The following is a 20,862-nucleotide window of genomic DNA, read 5'->3' on the forward strand; positions in this document are numbered from 1 at the left end:
TAACCCACTACTTGATCAGTCTCAGACATCATTGCAAACCATCAGACAACTCAACCACTCCCACAAAAGAAGAAGAAAAAGGATGTTTGGAGAAAAGCAGAAAGAAAAGCATAAAGTAAAAGCAGAAAGCAAAAAAAGATAAAAAGAAGCAGACGTAATTGCAGTGGTGATGGCATGCAGAAAAAGAAATTATGGGCGTGACCCATTAAGTAAAGGGTCGGATTTATTTTTGAATGATGTGATTTATTTTTCTTATCTTTCAGAAACATCTGTATAACCCCATCAGAGGGTAATAATAATAATTAAAATTTTAAAAAAAAAAGGCAAGCCCAAAATGATAGGCTGGAGTATTATGTGGAGGGCGAAGACCTATATGCCCAAAAGAGCCAGGCCCTCTATTATCACCAACCAGGTGATCAAAAGTACGTCTAGTACTACAAAAAAAAATTCGGCAGCCTGCCACTATTATCACCAACCAGGTGATCAAAAGTACGCCGAGTACTTCAAAATTATTCAGCAGCCTGCCACTATTATCACCCACTAGGTGATCAAAAGTATGTCCAGTACTCCAAAATTATACATGAGCATCACTCATGTCAATCATACATAAACATTCATGAGCATCACTCATGTCAATCATACATAAACATTCATGACCATCATTCATGTCAACATTCATGAGCATCACTCGTGTCAACATTCATGAGCATCACTCATATCAACATCCATGAGCATCACTCATGTCAATCAACATAAACATTCATGAGCATCACTCATGTCAATCAGCTTCGAAAGCTTCATTTACACAGTTCCAGCTTCGAGAGCTCCAGCTTCAAAAGCTTCATTTACAAAAGCTTCAGCTTCAAAAGCTTCACTTGCAAAGCTTCACCTACAAAGCTTCAGTGCAGAGTATACAAATACCGCATCAGAACAACCGCCACTTCGGCCCATACATGGATTCAATTTGAAATCTCTAGCCAACATACTCTATTGACTGAAGACTTGGGGGACTTCACTATGTACCATATATTGGGCTTCCACAACTAGGGCTCATGAAAAATACTTAAGGGACTTAACCCATTATTTATGTATTGAGGAGCGAGCCCTTATTCTATAAAAGGGACTCTCTCACTTTCATTAAAGAGCACCGATTATTCATGTACTGAGGAGCGAGCCCTTATTTATAAAAGAGACTCCCTTACCTTCATTAGAGAGCATCGCCGCCAGCTGAGCAACTGCATCGCCACGAGCATCACTCTTAACCCATCACTTATGTATTGAGGATCGAACCCTTATTCTATAAAAGGGACTCCCTCACCATCATTAGAGAACATCGCCGCCTGCTGAGCAACCGCCTCGCCGCGAGCATCAACTCTAGCCCACCATTTTTGTATTGAGGAGCAATCCCTTATTCTATAAAAGGGACTCCCTCACCTTCAACGCCACAAGCCGAGCTAACCAAGGCAACATAAGCCACAAGCAGAGCAGCCTCGCAACATGTGCTACTTCTGGTTTAGCATCATTTCAGATTGGGCACCGCCTCATATCGAGTATCAGTTCTAGATGACATCTAGTTACTTCGGCCCACACATGGACTGAATTTTAAGTCTCCAGCCAAAATACTCTCTTGACTGAAGACTTGGGGGACTACTGTTTGTACCATACTTAGGGCATCCGTATTTAGACCTAGTATAAATACTCTCAGGACTCAAGTGTAATTATGTAATAAATAAAGGGGTAAATATGTAATAAGTGAGGAGCCCTTAGTCTATAAAAGGGACTTCTCACCCTCACAATCTGAATGACTCACTCTCATATTCAGAGCTCTTATCCTCATAGAGAAGCTCTCTATCACTCTCCCTTACAATCCTCTCACAAACAGAGAAATACAATATCAGTGTGGACGTAGCCCAAACATTGGGGTGAACCACAATACATCTTGTGTTCTTTACTTTCATGCAGATTCACGGTCAGATTTACGTTGTTCCAAGACCCCTCCGTTTTTGTGCATCAACAAGTTGAAGATTTGATTGTTATCTTGAAGGCTAATGCCAATTATTCTCATAGTGGTTGGCGAATTAAGGTTGATAACCAATTGTTCATCACAATTGTAGATTCTTATTGTTAATTTCTGCAATTTAGGAGATTTTTCTGCAATTTTATATCTAGATTTTTCTGCTTATATTTCAGTGTTGGGCTCTATTTGTTTTGGTTCTTTGGCCCTCGGTTAGAAATTAATATTTTAATTAATAGTGTCAGACCATTTTTCTTACCATCTTAACCAAATGGTCAGATGGCCATAGGCCAAACATAGCCCTATGACAAAAAATCATCTCCAACCGAGGGGGCCAAAGGGATAATGGCCAAACATAATTTATTATTTTAATTAAATTAATATGGTTACTTAAATTAAACTACCTCAATAATTTTACGTCTGTGAGTAACTTTCCAGATTTCTTGTCGATATGTAATCTCAATATTTTTTCTGATTAGATTTCGAGTGCCACATGGCAAGATGTAATTGATTGTGGGAATTTTTTTTATAAGATTTTTATCTGCTTCTAATGTCCATAAAGATGGTGGATATTGGCCTATAATTCACACACTTTCAGCTTTGCCCTCTCCAATATCTCTTTCAATTCAAGTTTGCAATGAATTCCAACTTTAGATCCTCTTCGAATTCCAACTAGGGGTTCTTTTCTAATTCTAAATTGGAAGATAAATGGGTGCAGATGAAGCAAGAAGATGAGGAGTTCGATGAAGAAGATGAAGCATGGCGCAATACATCATATATGGCAGCTATGGCTGGGGTCATGGCTTGTCAGGCAACTGAAGAACAACCTCAATGGGGTGGCTCTATTGCTGGTCGTGTTTACAAGCCACGAAATAAAGAGATGCCACATCAGAATCTGATGAAAAACTATTTCAACCCTCACTCGATGTACAACAAAGAGGATTTCAGACGTCGTTTTCGGATGAGGCGTCATGTCTTCAAGTGTGTACTTCATGATGTCCAGTATGTCAATCCATTCTTTCGACAGAAAATGGACAGAGCAGGCCGCCATAATTTCTCACCGCATCCAAAAGGTTATTATTGTACTCCGAATGTTGGCCTATGCTTCCCCAGCTGATGTGATGGATGATATATATGGTATGTCTGAGTTTACATACCTTGATACTCTTGCTGAATTATGTGAAACAGTTGTTCAGCTTTACAAAAATAAGTACCTCCGTCAACTAAATCAAGCAGATCTAGAGCGGCTCATTCGCAAAGTTGAGTTGATGCGATGGATGATACATATGGTATGTCTAAGTTTACATGCCTTGATACTTTTGCTGAATTATGTGAAACAATTGTTCAGTTTTACAAAAATAAGTACCTTCGTCAACCAAATCAAGCAGATCTAGGGCGGCTCATTCGTAAAGTTGAAGATCGTGGCTTTCCGGGCATGATAGGGTCAATACATTGCATGCATTAGCAGTGGAAGAACTATCCCATTGGATGGCAATGAGGCTTTAACAGAAGATCGAGAAAGCTAACAATTGTGTTAGAGGCGATTGCATCATTTGACATGGATCTGGCATGCTTTCTTTGGAGTCCCAGGATCCCAAAATGATATTACAGTTCTTGGTCGTTCACCTCTCTTCAATAATCTGACAGAGGGTAAATCACCTCAACTTGACAACTACGTCAACTTGCATCAATACAATATAGGGTATTACTTAGCAGATAACATCTACCCAAAGTGGGCGACATTTGTCCAAGCAATTGCAAACCCTGGGAATGATGCCGAAAAATGGTTTACCTTACACCAAGAGGCATATCGGAAAAATGTTGAGAGAGCTTTCAGTATTCTACAAGTACAGTAGAAGATCATTATGGAACTAGCAAAATGGTGGAGTCGAGAAAATTTGGACTTCATCATGATGTCTTGCATCATATTACATTACATGATTGTGGAGGATGAGCAAGATGGGTATATTGAAGGATAGTCTGATGACGACCAAGAGGATCCACATAGGTCAAGAATGGCTCATGCAAAAATATATGATGGGCCTAATTTGCATTTGAATCCAAGAACTGGTAATATCTTTTTGAATGAGTACATGAGACATCATAGGATGATACGGTCCCATGCCACAAACAAGTACCTACAACAGGATCTTGTTGCACATCTTTGGGCCAAAAGAAGCATGAAGTAGGCGTTTAAGTTTTATGTTGTTAAATGTTTTTAAAAGTGTTATTTAAGTTTCATGTTTTTAAATGTTTTTTTTATGTTGTTTAATGTTACTTAATATTATTTAATGTTGTTTAATATTGTTTACAGTTGTTTCATGTTACTTAATATTATTTAATGTTGTTTAATGGCTTAGGAAGTTATAGGAAAATATAAAAAAAAAATGAAAAAAAAATGTAAAAAAAATACTTAAATAAAAATTCAAATATAACGGCTAGCTGACGTCAGCAACTAGCCGTTGGTTTTAAACGTTTGGCTCGGCCCAAGGCTGGCTGGGTTAGACTAGTCGGTTGGCCCTTTTCTCCTTTTTTGGCCCGGTGGGGCCCACAAGCCCTTTGGCCTAGCCCTCGGTTGGAGACGGCTTTCGTGTCATTTCAGACTATTTTTTGCTCTATGATCTTCTGGCCGGATCGGTTGGAGATGGCCTTACCTATCTTGTTTTTAATTAAAGATTTGATTGTTATCTTGAAGGCCAATGCCAATTATTCTCATAGTGGTTGAAGAATTAAGGTCGATAACCAATTATTCATCAAGATTGTAGATTCTTATTGTTAATTTCTGCGATTTGGGAGATGTTTCTGCAATTTTACATGTAGGTTTTTTTGCTCATATTTCTGTGTTGCGTCAATTTCTACTCAAGCATGATGATTGACTCGGTTAAACTTGAAAATCTTTTGGGAATGATGACAATTCCATCAAGTGGAATTTTCAATTTTGCTCTGTTTTTCGTGGCTATGATTTGTTTGATCATTTTAATAGTGAGTCTCCTTGTCCTCCCAAGTTTGTTCTTACTCCTGAATTGGGGGTTTCCATTGAAATTAGTACTGCATATAAAGCATGGATTAAAATTGATATGGCTCATTTGAGTCTTCTTATTGCCACTTTGAGTGATGATGCCATGGAACATGTTGTTGGTTGTAAAACTACTCATGAATCTTGGACTACCTTACAAGATAGGTATATGTTTGTCTCTAGTGCTAGTGTGAATCATTTAAAGGCTGAGTTACTCACTATTTAGAAAGGAAGTGATAATGTTGATAAGTATTTGTTAAGGCTAAAGACAATTAAAGACAAACTCATTGCAGTTGGTGAAAATATCACGCATATTGATTTGGTTATTACTGCATTGAGTGGTTTGCCTGTTGATTTTGATATGATTAGAACTGATAGGAGCATATTTATGCTACTTAGTTAGTTTGTTTTCTTGCATTTTCATAGTTAGTTTCTACTTATTATAGTGTTTTAAGCTATTTTCGTGTGTTTGTAGGTTCAAATGACAAAGTTGGCAATAAAGTGTATTTTGGAGCATTTTAGAGCAGTTTTAGGCTGGAATGGATAGCTTACATATGGAGCACAAGGAATGGACGAATTTGAAGTTCAAGAGAGGCTAGGAATGTGCTAAAGAGTTGAGGAAATTAATTCAAGACATTGAAGATAAGGAATTAGCTCAAAAGAATGAGATATTATCCAAACTGCCTTATCTTATCCAAAACCTTATCTAACCTTATCTCTTCCAAACTAACCTTATCTTATCTTATCATATCCTAATCCTATCCTACCTTAATTCCAGCTGCAAGTGGGACTCCTTATCACATTATAATGCCTAATATCTGATTCTAGAAGCCCTGAAACAATGCAAATAACCTGATCATTTTCCCCCTAGAAATCTGACGAATTTAATCCCTTTCTAGAAACTTTATGCTGAAATTCCTAGTCCTATTCCTCTAGGATTGTGTAATCCTTCTACTCCACTACGTTGCGTAAAACCTAGCCTATAAATACATATTTTCTACCACAATTCAAACCACCACCCTCTACGATCATATCACACACCATTCACCACAATTTCACACCATACATACTCATATACATACATCCCTTTAATACTGCAGCTGTGTAAGGAAGGAGAAGAATGAGTCACCTGGAGTCGTGCTTGCCATTCAAGACGTTGGATTGTTGAAGCGTTTCTAAGTGTATTCTATCTTTGTTTTCAATGTTTAAATTTAATTGTCTTTGTTTAATTGCGAACATGAGGAACAAATTTCTTTATAGTTGGAGGTGAATTCGAAGCCATGATTATATGTTTTATATGAATTGATTACATCCAGTTATTGTTTCTTGAGTCTTGAATGTGATTTGCTTATCTGAGTTATCAAAACTTGTTTATGTATGTAGACTGAGGGTCGACACTTAATTTGCATGCATGAATTTGATGCTAGATTATAAGGGAGTTTCAGCTAATCGTTATGAACTTATATTCACAAGTAGTGGAAGTCACTTGTCATAATTGTGTTAAGTAAATCATTGGCAGGAGTATCATGTTTTTCATAGTTACAAATACCTCGTCAATGCTTATGGTTTTTAAAGAACTTAATGACCTTTGATATGTGTTTCTATCATGCTTTCATAGTAAGGGAACTTGATAAGGATAATTTGGTTGCGATGCGTATTCTATCCAATTCAATGAATTAAGGAAAATTTGATGGTTAATTTGTGCTATCACGGTTAACTTGGGGTGTTGTCATTCATAGTCTAAAGGAATAATAACTGAAAATTGGTTTGTATGCATATGTCATGTGTGGAGAATGACCATCTAGCTAGCCAATCACCCATATTTTTCCCCAAATTCGTGCTAAATTTGCTTAAGATTTTAATTTATTTGTCTTTACTTTAAATTCGTCAAAAACCTAATCCCTTTTACTTTGCTATGTCAAGTTAGTTAGAGTCTGTCCAATTTGTGTTTTTAAGTGTTTTAAGTCAAGTTAAAATCAATTTTCGTCCAATTCACCATCTGGTGTCTAGTTTGAGTCTATTTGATTGTTTTGTTCTATTTTGAGTCTTTTTAGTTTGTTTTGAGTTCATAAGAGTCTAGTTTAGTGTTTTCAAGCCTAGTTAAGTGTTTTTGAGTTAAATTTGAGTAGATTAGCATCCCTCCCAATCCCCGGCCTAGAATGATCCCTACTTACATCTTTACTGCAATTGTCAATAAGAGGGTTTAATTTGAGTGCTAGTTAAATTTCACATCAAGAACTATGGTATTAACCAGATAAACACCTATTTCATTGAAAGAATTCAGGGCTCAACTCTTAGGGGTTGAAAATACTATATGAACTAGGATGCATTCTTTTATTTAAAGCATGACCGCTATGTATGTTAATGGTTTAGTTCCATCTTCTTCTAGTGTTAATTCTGCATATCAGTCAGTTTCACAAGCATTTAGTTCTTCCACTGGTTCTAGTTCTTCTGTGCCATTTCCACCTAACTTTGGCTTTGGTTTTGTTGCTCCTAATTCTTCTAATTTAGGTGGTTCAACTTCTTAGTGTTAACAACAATTTCCTCCTACTAATGCCAATGGTTTTAATGGAGCTTTAAATCCGTTTGGCAATCAAGGACCTAAGTATTTTTTGTAATAATGGCTATACTTCTTTTGGAAATAACTATGGCAATCAGTCTAGTAATAATTTTGGAGGTAATGGTTACAGAGGTAAAGGTAATGATGGCTATAAACCTAAGTTTAATAGTAATAGATATGTCAAGTATTGGTCTGTAACACTTCTAATAAACAAAATGTAGTTCCTGAATGTTAGATTTGTTCAAGGAATGGGCATACTGCAGTGACTTATCTGTAAAAAAATGAAACTACTTAGGTTGTGCAAGAATGTCAGATTTGTGGCAAGAGAAGCCATATTGCCATTGATTGCAGACACATGGGTAACTATGTTTACCAAGGGGCTCCTCCCCCTCATTCACTCAGTGCTAACCATGCATTTCAGGATTATTCTTCTCAGTGTCAGTATCCTGTTGCTCAATTTCCAGTTTAGTTTTCTTTACAAGGTCAGATATTGCATTTGCGATTAACACTGTGTGCCAATTTATGAATGCCCTTACTAATGTTCATCTTGGTATGGTAAAGAGAATTCTCAGGTTTTTACAAGGCACAATGAAGTGTGGATTGACATTTACTTCTGGCAATGGGATTGATATTAAAGGTTATAGTGACGCTGATTGGGATGCAGATGTTAATACCAGACGATCTATCACAGTTTATGTGGTCTATCTTGGTGCCAATCCCATCTCATGGCAATCTAAGAAACAAAGTTCTGTTTCTCGCAGTTCCATTTAAGTGATTTTATGTGCTGTTGTTCCCAATCCACCTTTTTACTATGTGACAATCAATTTGCCATTGCCTTGAGCTTGCATCACATTCATCATTCAAGGATTAAGCATTTAGAAATAGATTTTCACTTTGTTTGAGAGCGCGTTAAAAAAGGAGACATGGATGTGTAGTATGTGCCTACACAAGACCAAATAGTTGATATACTTACAAAGGGTTTACATGGAACTGATTTTCTTCGACATTGTCACAATCTTAATATGGGGTACCCCAGTTAAGATTGAGGGGGTATTGGATATACATGTGCCACATAAGGTAATTGCCATGTTAGCATTAGCTTCAGATATAAGCTACCTTTGAACTATTGTATGAATAGGCTTTCCCTCTCTTTTCATTTAGTTAAGTTAGACATATTGTAAAACAGAATATTCAGAGAAATACATTTGAGCTCTCTTTTCTTCATCTAACAGGTTCAATTCATACAAGATTTTTAAGAGTATGATCTGCACTCCCCTCCCAACTACCTGATAGGGTTTCAAGCTAAATAGAGGAACGATAATCACCACTCACTACTCAAAACTCTCTTTAAGTTCTTTTTTTCTCTCAAACTACTTTAGGCATCAGATGCTCTTTGGCGTGCACCCTCCCTTTTTTTTAGGGTGCTTGTCAATTAAGGTAACAATGTTTATTCTTTTGTAGGTAGAATTTTGTCAAATCAACTGTGTACGAAATTTACATCCACAATAAATGTTACTGGAGTTAAATAATTACTTATCAATGAAATAAAATAAAAAAATAAAAATTGAACTCACATCAAAATACATAACACATATGAATACATAAATTTTTAAGCTCATCTAACCATAAGTAATTCAGATTATACTGATTAGCATGAAGGTGAACAGTTGAACAAAGCACTCATTGAAATTCTTAACAAAACAAAATTAAATACGTATCCAACAACTTGTGAGGGCCCATAGCAGAAATTAGCTTCATAATTTCTCAATTATGTGGGACCATGTTACATATGTGGATGCAAAGTATTAACCTGTTGAATTTCAGGCGGCCTACACCAACTAATTTATTATCTTCAGTCTAAACCCATGGCCCACCATAAGACCTCATCACCGTCTGATCAGTCATAGCAAATATATGAATTGTTATAAAATTACATTGCAGCGATTGATCACATCAAATGGAAAACCAGAACGAAATGACCAATGAATCCAAGCACTAATACAATAAGAGCGGGAAAAGCAAATTTCAATCGCCGTTTTAGTTTAAGGATAAAATAGACATTAGGCTGCGGCAAGGTTTCTTTTTCCACGTGGCTCATATTTTTTTTTCTTTTCGATATTTTGAAACTTAGGTCATCTCCAACCGAAGGAGGGCCAGATGACTCGTTTTAGTCGTATAGCCCTCTAAGAAATTAATATTTTAATAAATAATGTCAGACCATATTTCTTACCATCTCCAACCGAAGGGCTAGAAGACCATAGGTCAAACATAACCCTGTGATAAAAAACCATCTCAAACCAATGGACCAAAGGGCCAAACATAATTTATTATTTTAATTTAATAACTACTACAACTTAAATTTAAAAATTATAACAACTTAAATTTAAAGTCTATAATCATCATCATCTTCATCATCTGCCATTGTAGGAGTACAGTCAGAGGTAAACAACTGTTGTCAGGCCACAATTTAAAATAGGTATTCCTCATTGGAGTGTAATCCAAAGTGTTCATTTGCATATTCCTATCATTCATCTCTTCTTGTATTTGTTTGACCTGTTCTTCATGTCTATGGTTCCTTTCTTTCGTGGCAATGATATTTTGCTCCGTCATGAATTGCAAAGAGGCCGCCATTTCCTGTTGGAGGAGTTTTATTGTGCGATGTCAATTTGTTTGCCCTATAATGTTATGTTTGACATTGTACTTCTCCAATTACAGGGTCCTGAAAGGAAAAGGAAAATAATCCCTCTAACACCGTTGGTCCACCAACATATTATTTTACAAATAAATTAGCATTGTGAATTAGATTACGTCATCTAGTCATACCACAAGACTGAGAAAGAGGAAACACAAATTATTTCATTTTTTGAACAAAATATATTATCTACACTAAAATGACGAAAGAGTGAGCTAAGTTTTACAATGACTAACAATAATGTAATTCAAATTCACCTTTCCTTGTAGTAAACAAACTCAACGGTATATTCATCCTCTAATTTAGATCATGCAATTCATTCCTTAACGTATTATATTTATAAAAAAAAAATATTTTTTATATTTTATATAAAAAAGAAATAATTGATGGTAAATCATGATTATCCCTACGTTCAGAACCTAAAGTGATTATGATCAATTTTGCCTTGCTGTAATTACAATCAAACAGGCTCATCAGCTGTAAACATCAAATAAAAAACCTCCCACATTTTTTAATTTCTGAAAATATATAATCCTTTTTCCCTCTTCAGAATTCAAGTTGGAAACACACGTTTAAATTCCTTTGGTAAGTTCGCGGGGCGTGGAATCTCGCGCCAAAGACGACCTAATAGTAACTGATAGGAAAAGGGCACAGTGACAATTGACAAAAGCATCGCGGGCAGCACGCAAGGCCAATCCGGGCAACGGGCAGCACCAAACGCCGTCTTCCTCAGCCACTGACGCCGTTTCGGCCAAACACTAGCAAAAAAGGTAATCAATGATTTATTGACCTTCTCGCACCCGAACCTGAGGCGCGGACCTCACATTTCGAAAAGTCCAAGCCACTGGCATCGAAAATAATGCAGCCAAAGCAAAAGATAGAGAGAGAAAAAGAGCGTATTTTTAGAGAGAGATAGAGAGGCAGAGAGATAGAGTGAGGGTTTTAGAGAGAGAGTAAGAGAGAGAAAAAGTGGGGGATGGGTCAGATCGTGAGGAGGAAGAAGAAGGGGAGGCCATCGAAGGCAGATCTGGCACGCCGGTCCGGCGAGCTGCCGGCGAAGACGGCGAAGAAAGAGTCGGACGTCCGGCGGAGCCTGCGGCGGAGAAATGTTAAGTACAACATAGACTACGACGACTACTTGGACGAGGATGACGAGGAAGACGAGGAAGAAGACGAGAGGAGGAGAGAGAAGAAGGTGAAGCTGGTGGTGAAGCTCGACCAGGCCGGAAACCGTTCGGCGCGTGATTCCCACGCGCAGGATTCTGGCGGCGATGAGGATGAGGATGAGGAGGACGGCGAGAGTGAGAGGAAGCAGCAGAAGAGGCGCCGGATTAACGGCGGCGATGATTCTGATAAAGATGATGACGGAATTGATGAGGACGATGATGATTGTGAGGTATGTGTTTGTAGATAGGGTTTTAGCATCAATGCACGGATCCGATGATGAAAGAAGGAGAGCTCCTTTGAAATGGGGAGAGGGAGATTGTGTGCGCGCGAGTCCAGCTCAGAGTAGTGTTCTGATTGGTCCAGACTTCTATATTGCACACACTCTCTCTCTTTCTAGCTTCTCTCTCACTCTTACACACACTCACACACTCTCTCTCTCTCTCTGTGTCTGTTGATAATAACGGTCGGAGTCAACTGTCAAAAACCAACACGAATCTGATCACGCTCTCCCCACGTTCCTCTCTCTCTCTCTCTCTCTCTCTCTCTCTCTCTTTCTCACACACACTCTCTCTCTAGGTACGCATTGTCTGCTGTGCCTTATATGTCTTTGTCTCTGTCACATTAAACCGCAGTCTTTCTTGCTTTTACATTTTAATTTCGTTGGACTGTTTATTTATTTCTTTGGGGTTTTCATGGCGCCTATGGATTTTGACAGGAACGGTGTCGAAAAGCTGACTCAAAGCGGCCTGATTCCCCTCCAGGTTTGTTTTTGGTTCATTGCATATCCATTTTTCGGGTTTCTGGGTGAATTGGATGTATGGGTTTTAGTTTTTTGTTTTTCGTTCTGGGTTTCGGATTTGTGAATTTGATATGGGGTTGTTGAATTGTTATTGGGTTTGTTTCAGGAGCGCCGTCTGATCCAAATGCTGCGATTCCGTTGCCGGATAAGAAAACGTTGGAGTTGATTCTTGACAAGCTTCAAAAGTATGGATTTGCCCTCTGTTGTTAAATGTTGCTAATTTCAAAGCTAAAAGCTTTGTTTTCTGACGCTCACATCTCATTGTGGCAGGAAAGACACTTACGGTGTATATGCAGAACCAGTTGATCCTGAAGAGGTGCGGTTAATTTTTCGCCATGAAATCGTTCTGTGTTCGTTCAGCGCTCTTCGCTATTTCAGGGGTTAGAGTTTCATAAGGTGTTTTAATGTTACAGCTTCCTGATTATCACGAGGTCATTGAGCGTCCAATGGACTTTGCCACGGTGAGAAAGCAGTTAGCAAACGGATTGTATTCTACACTGGAACAATTTGAGGTGAGTGCTCATATGTTACCAACCACATACTCTCATTAATCTTCAGGGGATTAAATAGGCTTTGTTGTAGAAACACTGCATGACTTTCCTCAATACCCGACAACATTATAGGATCTTCTTAAAGTTAAGGGTGGGGGCTGAGGGGGCAGAATAATTTTTCTTCAACTTTTCCCTCCCTTTTAGTTTTTTGTTACGGTGAACACCTCTGTATATACTACTGTGGTGTTCATTAATTAGTTCAGGGAATTTGGGTAGCAAAGTGAAAGAGGGAGTACTGAAAAAGTAATTTAGATACTTGTTGGAAACAAGTTGGGCGAACTGTGTTGTGCATATGTTGGAAGGAGGGCGAGAGAGATGGAGGATATTGGATTTAAAGCTCCTAAGTTTTAAGGGCGCAGGATGTGGATTCTGTGCAAATTGTTAGTGATAACACTTCAGAATTGACTGGGGAAGTGGAGTCAGACCAGTGTTAATTGGGAATAAATTTTGCCTAAAATTTCACAGTATCTTCAATCTAATATAGGATTCCATTTTGCCTGATTTTTCCTTGGATGTGCAATTGAGGATAGAAATGTTGATATCCTTTTTTCTTTCTCCCTTCGACGTAGCTTTCTTTTTTTTTTTTGGGGGGGGGGGACACACTAAAGCATCTCACATTTAGCACTCTCAGGGTTTAGAGCCAAATGTGATAGCTGATGTTTGCTTCCATGTTTGATAGAATTCAATGAAAAATTAGGATCACACCATCTCTTTTGCTACCCCATTGTGGATTTCAGGCACATCATGCTTTTGGTTTATGTTGATCATTATATGATTATATCCATTCTATTTGGTTGATGCTATTGGTACAAAGAGTAGTACAAAATCTTTCGTACAATCTAAGATAACACTTCTCTCCCTCTCTCTCTCTCTCTCACACACACACACACAATCTAAGATGACTACTCTTTCTCAAGAGAACTATAGAAATTTATGGAAGGATTTAATCTATGAAGGTCTTGGGAGAGAAGCTAAGCTAGCGGCTTATGACGATATGCATAAGCGACTAGATACCAAAGAAGGAGAGTTGGATATCTATAAACTAGTTAAAGTAAGGGAAAAGAAGACAAGGGACCTAAACCAAGTGAGGTGCATCAAGGATGAGGATGGAAAGGTTCTTGCTACAGAGAACGCGGTCAAAGACAGATGGAGAGGTTATTTTCATAATCTTTTCAATGAAGGACATGAAAGGAGTACTTCTTTGGGGGAGTTAAGTAACTCAGAAAAGTGTAGAAACTACTCCATTTACCTTCGAATCAGGAAGGAAGAAGTGGTTGTAGCTTTGAAAAAGATGAAGCATAGAAAAGCAGTGGGCCCAGATGATATACCGATCGAAGTGTGGAAGGTCTTGAGAGAGACAGGTATAGCATGGCTCATTGACTTTTTCAATAGGATTTTGAAAACGAAGAAGATGCCAAATGAGTCGCGAAAGAGCACTTTGAATAAGGTCGATGTACAAAATTGCATGAACTATAGGGGTATTAAGCTAATGAGTTATACAATGAAGTTCTGGGAGAGAGTCATTGAGCATAGATTGAGGCAAGAGACACGGGTTTCGGACAACCAATTCGGGTTCATGCCAGGGCGCTCAACCATAGAGGCAATCTATCTCTTACGAAGATTGATGGAAAGATATAGAGATACGAAAAAGGATTTATACATGGTCTTTATAGATTTGGAAAAAACATATGATAGGGTCTCAAGATACATTCTTTGGAGGATTTTAGAGAAGAAAGGAGTACGATTAGCATATATCCAAGCTATAAAGGATATGTATGATGGAGCAAGGACTGCCGTAAGAACTTATGAAGGACAAACGAAAGCTTCCCTATAACTGTAGGGTTACATCAAGGCTCATCCTTAAGTCCTTATCTTTTTGCATTGGTAATAGATGAGTTAACAGGACATATTCAAGATGATATTTTTTGGTGTATGCTTTTCGCAGACGATATAGTGTTGATAGATGAAACTCAGGAAGGGGTAAATGTGAAGCTTAACCTTTGGAGAGAAGTGTTGGAATTTAAAGGTCTTCGCCTAAGCCGATCAAAGACAGAATATATAGAGTGCAAGTTCAGTGCAAATGGAGGCCAAAATGAGTTAGGGTGAGGATCAAAGATAAGGAAATACCAAAGAGCGATCGCTTTCGCTATCTAGGATCTATCTTGCAAAAGAACGGAAAATTAGATGGAAACCTCAACCATAGAATACAAGTTGGATGGATGAAGTGGAAGAGTGCATCAGGCGTGTTGTGTGACCGTCATATGCCACTGAAGCTCAAGGAAATTTTTTATAGGACGGCAATAAGGTCGGCTATTCTGTATGGCACAGAATGTTGGGCGGTGAAGCATCAACACGTACATAAAATGGGTGTAGCAGAGATGAGGATGTTTCGTTGGATGTGTGGGCATACGAGAAAGGATAAGATTAGGAATGAGGATATTTGAGGTAAAGTAGGAGTAGCCGAAATTGAAGGAAAGATGAGAGAAAATCGGTTACGGTGGTTTAGATATGTGCAAAGGCCTATTGACGCTCCGGTTCGAAGATGTGACTACGGGATAGAGGTTCAGGGCCGAAGGGGTAGAAGACCTAGGAAAACTTTGGAAGAGACCCTAAGAAAAGACTTAGAGTACTTGGATCTAACGGAGGACATGACACAGAACCAAGCGCAATGGTGTTCTAGGATTCATATAGCCGACCCCACTTAGTAGGAAAAGGCTTTGTTATTGTTGTTGTTGTATTTAATCTATGAAGATATTTTGCTATATGCTTAGTTAAAAGGGGGGTGAGGGAGAGAAAAGTGCATAAATTCACATTTGAAATTGACTATTCTTGTAATTTAATAATTTTCTTACACTACTCTCTCTCTCTCTCTCTCTCTCTCTCTCTATCTAAAACACACATTTTTCTCTCTAGAATGAATAATTAAATAATCTTCTTACTCTAGTTCATTTCCATGAAATTATGTTAAAAGAGGAGAGAAGTGTCTTGTTGGTAATATGTTCCTCTTGGTTGCAGGGTGATGTCTTTTTAATATGTTCAAATGCAATGGAATACAATTCATCAGATACGATATACTATAAACAGGTAATTAGCTTTTGCTGTCTTATTATTTAAGTCGTCTTGTTCTGGTTTATCTTGTTTGTTTCTTACCACTGTCTTGTGATATTTTTGAAAGGCATGTTCAATACAAGAGCTGGCAAAGAGAAAATTTGATAGGCTGCGAAGTGACTATGAACGCTTGGAAAAGGAGCTCAAATTAGTGCAGAAAACAAAGTCCAATTCTTTGGTCAAGAAACAGACAAAGAAGCCTTTGTGTCGAACATTACAGGAACCCATTGGCTCTGATTTCTCCTCAGGTGCCACTCTTGCCACTGCTGTAGATGTCCAGAACACTTCCCTTCCAACACAAGGTAGTGGTTGTGAGAGACCTAGCAACATTGATGGACCTGTAGAGGGTAATTCCTCTTTGAATGAAGCTAATGTGGAGAAGCCAGAAGATATGTCATCAGGTGCACTGAACTGTTTGTTTACCCCTTTGGTAATGTAGAATTATGATTTGACACAAAAATGAACGTGTGGATCTCAATGTTCTTGTTAAAATAGTGGATTAATTAGCAAAGTTGATTTCTTTGCCCTCTCCTTTGATAGACACGAATTATCTTATCTCAAAAAGGATCTGAAAAAACTTGGTCATCATAATGTTGTAACATAGCAGAGGATTCACCTCTAATTATTTTATTCTTGTACTTTTTGTAGGGAAGGGTCTCCTATCGAAAGTTGGGAGGAAGCCATCCGTGGTTGATGAAAACCGCCGTGCAACCTACAACATATCCACTCAGCCCGTGGTCAGATCAGAATCTGTATTTACTACCTTTGACAGTGAAATCAAGCAATTTGTTGCAGTATGTAACAAGGAATCTAGTCTTCACATTTAATCTTTTATTTCCCTACTAGTTGGCTTTTGTACTAACTTATTTTAATAATATTTATCCATATCGAATCAGGTTGGGCTTCATGCAGAATATTCATACGCTAGGAGCCTTGCTCGGTTTTGTGGAAATCTTGGATCTGTTGCTTGGAAAGTTGCGTCAAAGAGGATTGAACAAGCACTACCTGAAGGGTGTAAATTTGGCCGCGGTTGGGTTGGAGAATATGAGCCACTTCCAACCCCTGTATTACTGGTTGAAAATAGTACCCAAAATCAATCTGCTTTGGCTTCAAAGTTTTATTCATGCCCGGAATTGAGAAAGGATGACAGAACTCTTAGGACTTCAGTTCCTGCTAAGGAGCACCCTGTTACAGAAGAGAGACAGCACTCCGTTAGTGTGCCTACTTCAGGAGGGAGGCCATCTTTTCTTGGTTCTACTACTAGGGGGCAGTACTCAGAAGGGAAACCGACTGTGATCCGTCCTGTTGGAGCAAAACCTAATTCCACAGTTAATCCACAGAAAAACCTGCAATCTCAGTTTAGGGAGCCTGAGAAAAAGGTTCAAAAGGAAGTTGAGTTGAACCCCATACCCTCAGTTCATCCACAGAAAAACCCACAATCCCGGTTTATTGAGCCTGGGAAGAAGGTTCAAAAGGCAGTTGAGTTGAACTCTATACCCTCAGTCAATTCGCAGAATAAAATGCAATCCCGGTTTATCGAGCCTGAGAAGACGGTTCAAAAGGAAGTTGAGTTGAACTGCATACCCTCAGTTCATCCACAGAAAAACCTGCAATCCTGGTCTATCAAGCCTGAGAAGAAGGTTCAAAAGGCAGTTGAGTTGAACTCTATACCCTCAGTTAATCCACAGAATAAACTGCAATCCCGGTTTATCGAGCCTGAGAAGGAGGTTCAAAAGGAAGTTGAGTTGAACTCCATACCCTCAGTTCATCCACAGAAAAACCTGCAATCCCGGTATATCAAACCTGAGAAGAAGGTTCAAAAGGCAGCTGAGTCGAACTCTATACCCTCAGTTAATCCACAGAAAAAACTGCAATCCCGGTTTGTTGAGCCTGAGAAGAAGGTTCAAAAGGAAGTTGAGTTGAACTCTATACCCTCAGTCAATCACAATAATGCCAATCTTGTTGCAGAAAAGCAATCATCAAGAAAATCGGAGGCAGAGGCTTCTAGGCCCAGAGATACAGTATCAAGGAACATGAATCTTCCACAACCTGTACCTTTTAAGATGCCGGATTCTAATGGAAATGTTAACCGAGGGTTGCCTAATGGGAAAAATGTGAGTGCTTCTCTGGACAACCGGATGATTAGTCCATCTGATAGTGCTCATACTCAAATGGATAGGACAGCAGCTTTCTTTCCTCATGGACAGGTGCAGGGTCATAGTGATTCCGTACAGTTTTTGAAAAACTTGGCAGAAAAGAATCAAAAGCAACATAAATCATCAAGTCAAAAGCAACATAAATCGTCAAGTCAATCATCAGTTGATACTCAACCTATTGGGTCATCGGTTCCATCAGTAAGAAGAGATGATTCTGGCAATGCTGCAGCAGCTGCTGCCCGGGCCTGGATGTCTATAGGTGCTGGAGCATTTAATCAGCCTACGGAGGATCTCACTAAACCCAAAAGTCAGATATCTGCAGATTCATTATATAACCCAGCTAGGGATTTTCAGTCACAAATTTCACGAGTTCGTGGGGAGTTTCCAATGCAATTTCAAACTCAGAACAGTTTTTCATTTCCAACCTTTTTACAACAACCTGTTCGTATGGCGAATGAAGCACATTTTCAAGGCCGACCTACAGTTTTTCCTCAGTTGCCAGCAGCTGACTTATCTAGATTTCAGGCGCAATCACCTTGGCGGGGTCTCAGTCCAACTGCTCAGCCAAGACCAAAACAGAAACAGGAAAGCCTTCCTCCAGACTTGAATATTGGTTTCCAGTCCCCTGGGTCTCCGGTAAAACAGTCCTCTAGTCTTCTGGCTGACTCTCAGCAGCCAGACCTGGCGTTGCAACTCTGAGTCTAGATACGTATTCAGAGGAATTAAACAAAGAGTAAAAGGGTGAGTTGTCTCTGGCTTCTGGCTTCTGGCTTCTGGCTTCTGGCCTCTGTCTCAGGGATTCACCTCGTGTCTCTGGTGCCATGGTTGCATCCAGTGTGAGAATGCCAAGGATCTCGTTATGACAGAATGATTTTAGAGGCGATGTTTATCCATTTTTGACTTCTACAAGGAGTTGTCCACACGTAACGAAGGATTGTCTCTGGTTAGATTAGCTTTGCTCGACCTGATATGATCAGCTCAGAACTTAAGAAGCTATAGGTTTAACAGAACTTCATTTTCTGGCCCAGATAAGGAATTCAGACTTGCCTACGCAGGTTTTCGTCTCGGCAGAAGGAGGATCCATTTGAAGATTTATATCAAATCGCTTAGGAGCTGTTACATATCTGGTTGAGGCCTTGTACATTGTTACAGGTTGATGGGTAGAATTACTTATGTAGAATTTAGTCATTTTATGTATGTAATTGCATTGAGAATTCCACTTTATACCACTACTACGCTTATAATGTACATTGTGGACTATTGTCACTAAAATTTAATGTTTCTGTATTTTCACGGTCACGGGTTCGGCCAATAATCTCTCTACACAACCCGCAAACAAATGTCGTTTTGCCATCGGTGGTGCCACTGGGAGAATATCTTAGTTTCAAGAGTCTTCTTATGTACGCCTTCATCAGCTTTCACCTCACATATAAGTGAATCAATACAAAATTTCGAAGAAGGAAAGACCAACAAGTCGTTTGGGGTTTTATGAAAGGTTCGACAGTACACACCCGAAATAAAAATTTGGAAGAGGTTCGACAACTCCTAACAAACATCTAGAAGACGTCCAACAACTCTCTACTGAACGATAAGAACATTTTGAGCGACAAGCTATGATTTTCTCATAAAAAAACTCAAAAATTTTCTACTTTAAACATTACATAATAATTCAAATCTATAATTAGTCACAATCCAATCTCAAAATCAAAGAGTATGAATTTAAATTAGTTATTTCTCGGTGTGCTTAATTGTGCTCGACCATTAAGGGTGATTGATCCCCAATTTGATTTTTGATTTGGAATTAAAATTCTAAAATTATGTTTAAATGAGAAGAAGTTGTTAGGTAGAAAGAGAGAAAAGTGGAAGTGTGAATAGAAACTCCCTTTACGTTTCTACATACGCAGTTTCTTTTGATTTTGCTTAAGCTATGTTATGAACACAATCATTATCGTTTGACAAAAACAAATATTGACATATTGACCAGGACAAAAAGATGAAGAAACAAATTGTTCTCTATGCCGACATGCAGACATTTTAGTCCATTGTCATTGTATGAACACTACATAGTGTTTACATCAACGTTTTAAAAGGTGAAGGCGTGGTGAAGTGTTTCATTGATAATCCCACTTAGGCGAAAGCCTTGAGGTATGAAGTGAAGCCTCACGGGATTTAGAATTTTTAATATATATTATATATGTAATTATATAATATAACTTTGTAAAACAATTAATCAACAATTAAACAAGCAATCACGACCAAATTGAGATTAGAACACTAAAAAACTTATTTAAATTTTGAAACAAATTATGGTGGTGTGGAGAATTTCGAAACAAGTTGAAGCATGAGATTGGCGTAAACTTGAAATATGGGATTGATAATTTAGGGTTTGAAGAATCAAGGAATTGGAGAACTGTGAATAGGAATATGGGAATCGGGTGGATGGGGAAGAAGGGGATCTACTGGAGATTATGAAGTGTATATAAAAGAAATTAGACTTGACCAAAACCGTTTTGGGCCAAATCATTAAAAATAAAAATAAAAATAAAAATACTTCACCAATACAATGTTGTTTTGGGTCAAGTCATAAAAAAGAAATAATGATAATTCTTCTTCTTCTTTGTGAAGATTCAGCCAATGCAACATAAAGAAAATCATATGGCAATCACTACAACATAAAAAAAAAAAAGACCAGAGGGCAGAGCCTCAGAGGCCCAACCTCCGATTTCAAGGGGTGCCAGCAAATTTTAAGGCAAGGGTTTTGGCCAACTCAGAACACCCTAAGGCATGCCTCAGCCACCT

The 20,862-nt window shown here is 38.4% G+C and overlaps 1 protein-coding gene across 1 annotated transcript; it reads left to right on the top strand.

Moving 5' to 3' along the window:
* The first annotated feature begins 10,894 nt into the window (after positions 1-10,894).
* On the top strand, positions 10,895-19,356 carry LOC103428550 (uncharacterized). The gene is made up of 9 exons (XM_017330616.3): positions 10,895-11,678; positions 12,165-12,210; positions 12,355-12,433; positions 12,519-12,564; positions 12,662-12,760; positions 15,815-15,883; positions 15,975-16,308; positions 16,556-16,701; positions 16,804-19,356. The coding sequence occupies exons 1-9, from the start codon at positions 11,259-11,261 to the stop codon at positions 18,760-18,762; spliced, it is 3,198 nt and encodes a 1,065-aa protein (XP_017186105.3). The 5' UTR covers positions 10,895-11,258; the 3' UTR covers positions 18,763-19,356.
* The last annotated feature ends 1,506 nt before the right edge of the window (positions 19,357-20,862 follow it).

This window comes from Malus domestica, chromosome 03, assembly GCF_042453785.1.
Source record: "Malus domestica chromosome 03, GDT2T_hap1".
Classification (NCBI taxonomy): Eukaryota; Viridiplantae; Streptophyta; class Magnoliopsida; order Rosales; family Rosaceae; genus Malus; species Malus domestica.

What these genes read in the sequence shown, in the direction of transcription:
- LOC103428550 (XM_017330616.3), top strand. Translation starts at nt 11,259, where the DNA reads ATGGGTCAGATCGTGAGGAGGAAGAAGAAGGGGAGGCCATCGAAGGCA. An exon ending in ATTCTTGACAAGCTTCAAAA is followed by an intron (nt 12,434 to 12,518) that starts GTATGGATTTGC and finishes TCATTGTGGCAG; the next exon opens with GAAAGACACTTACGGTGTAT. An exon ending in AAATCAAGCAATTTGTTGCA is followed by an intron (nt 16,702 to 16,803) that starts GTATGTAACAAG and finishes ATATCGAATCAG; the next exon opens with GTTGGGCTTCATGCAGAATA.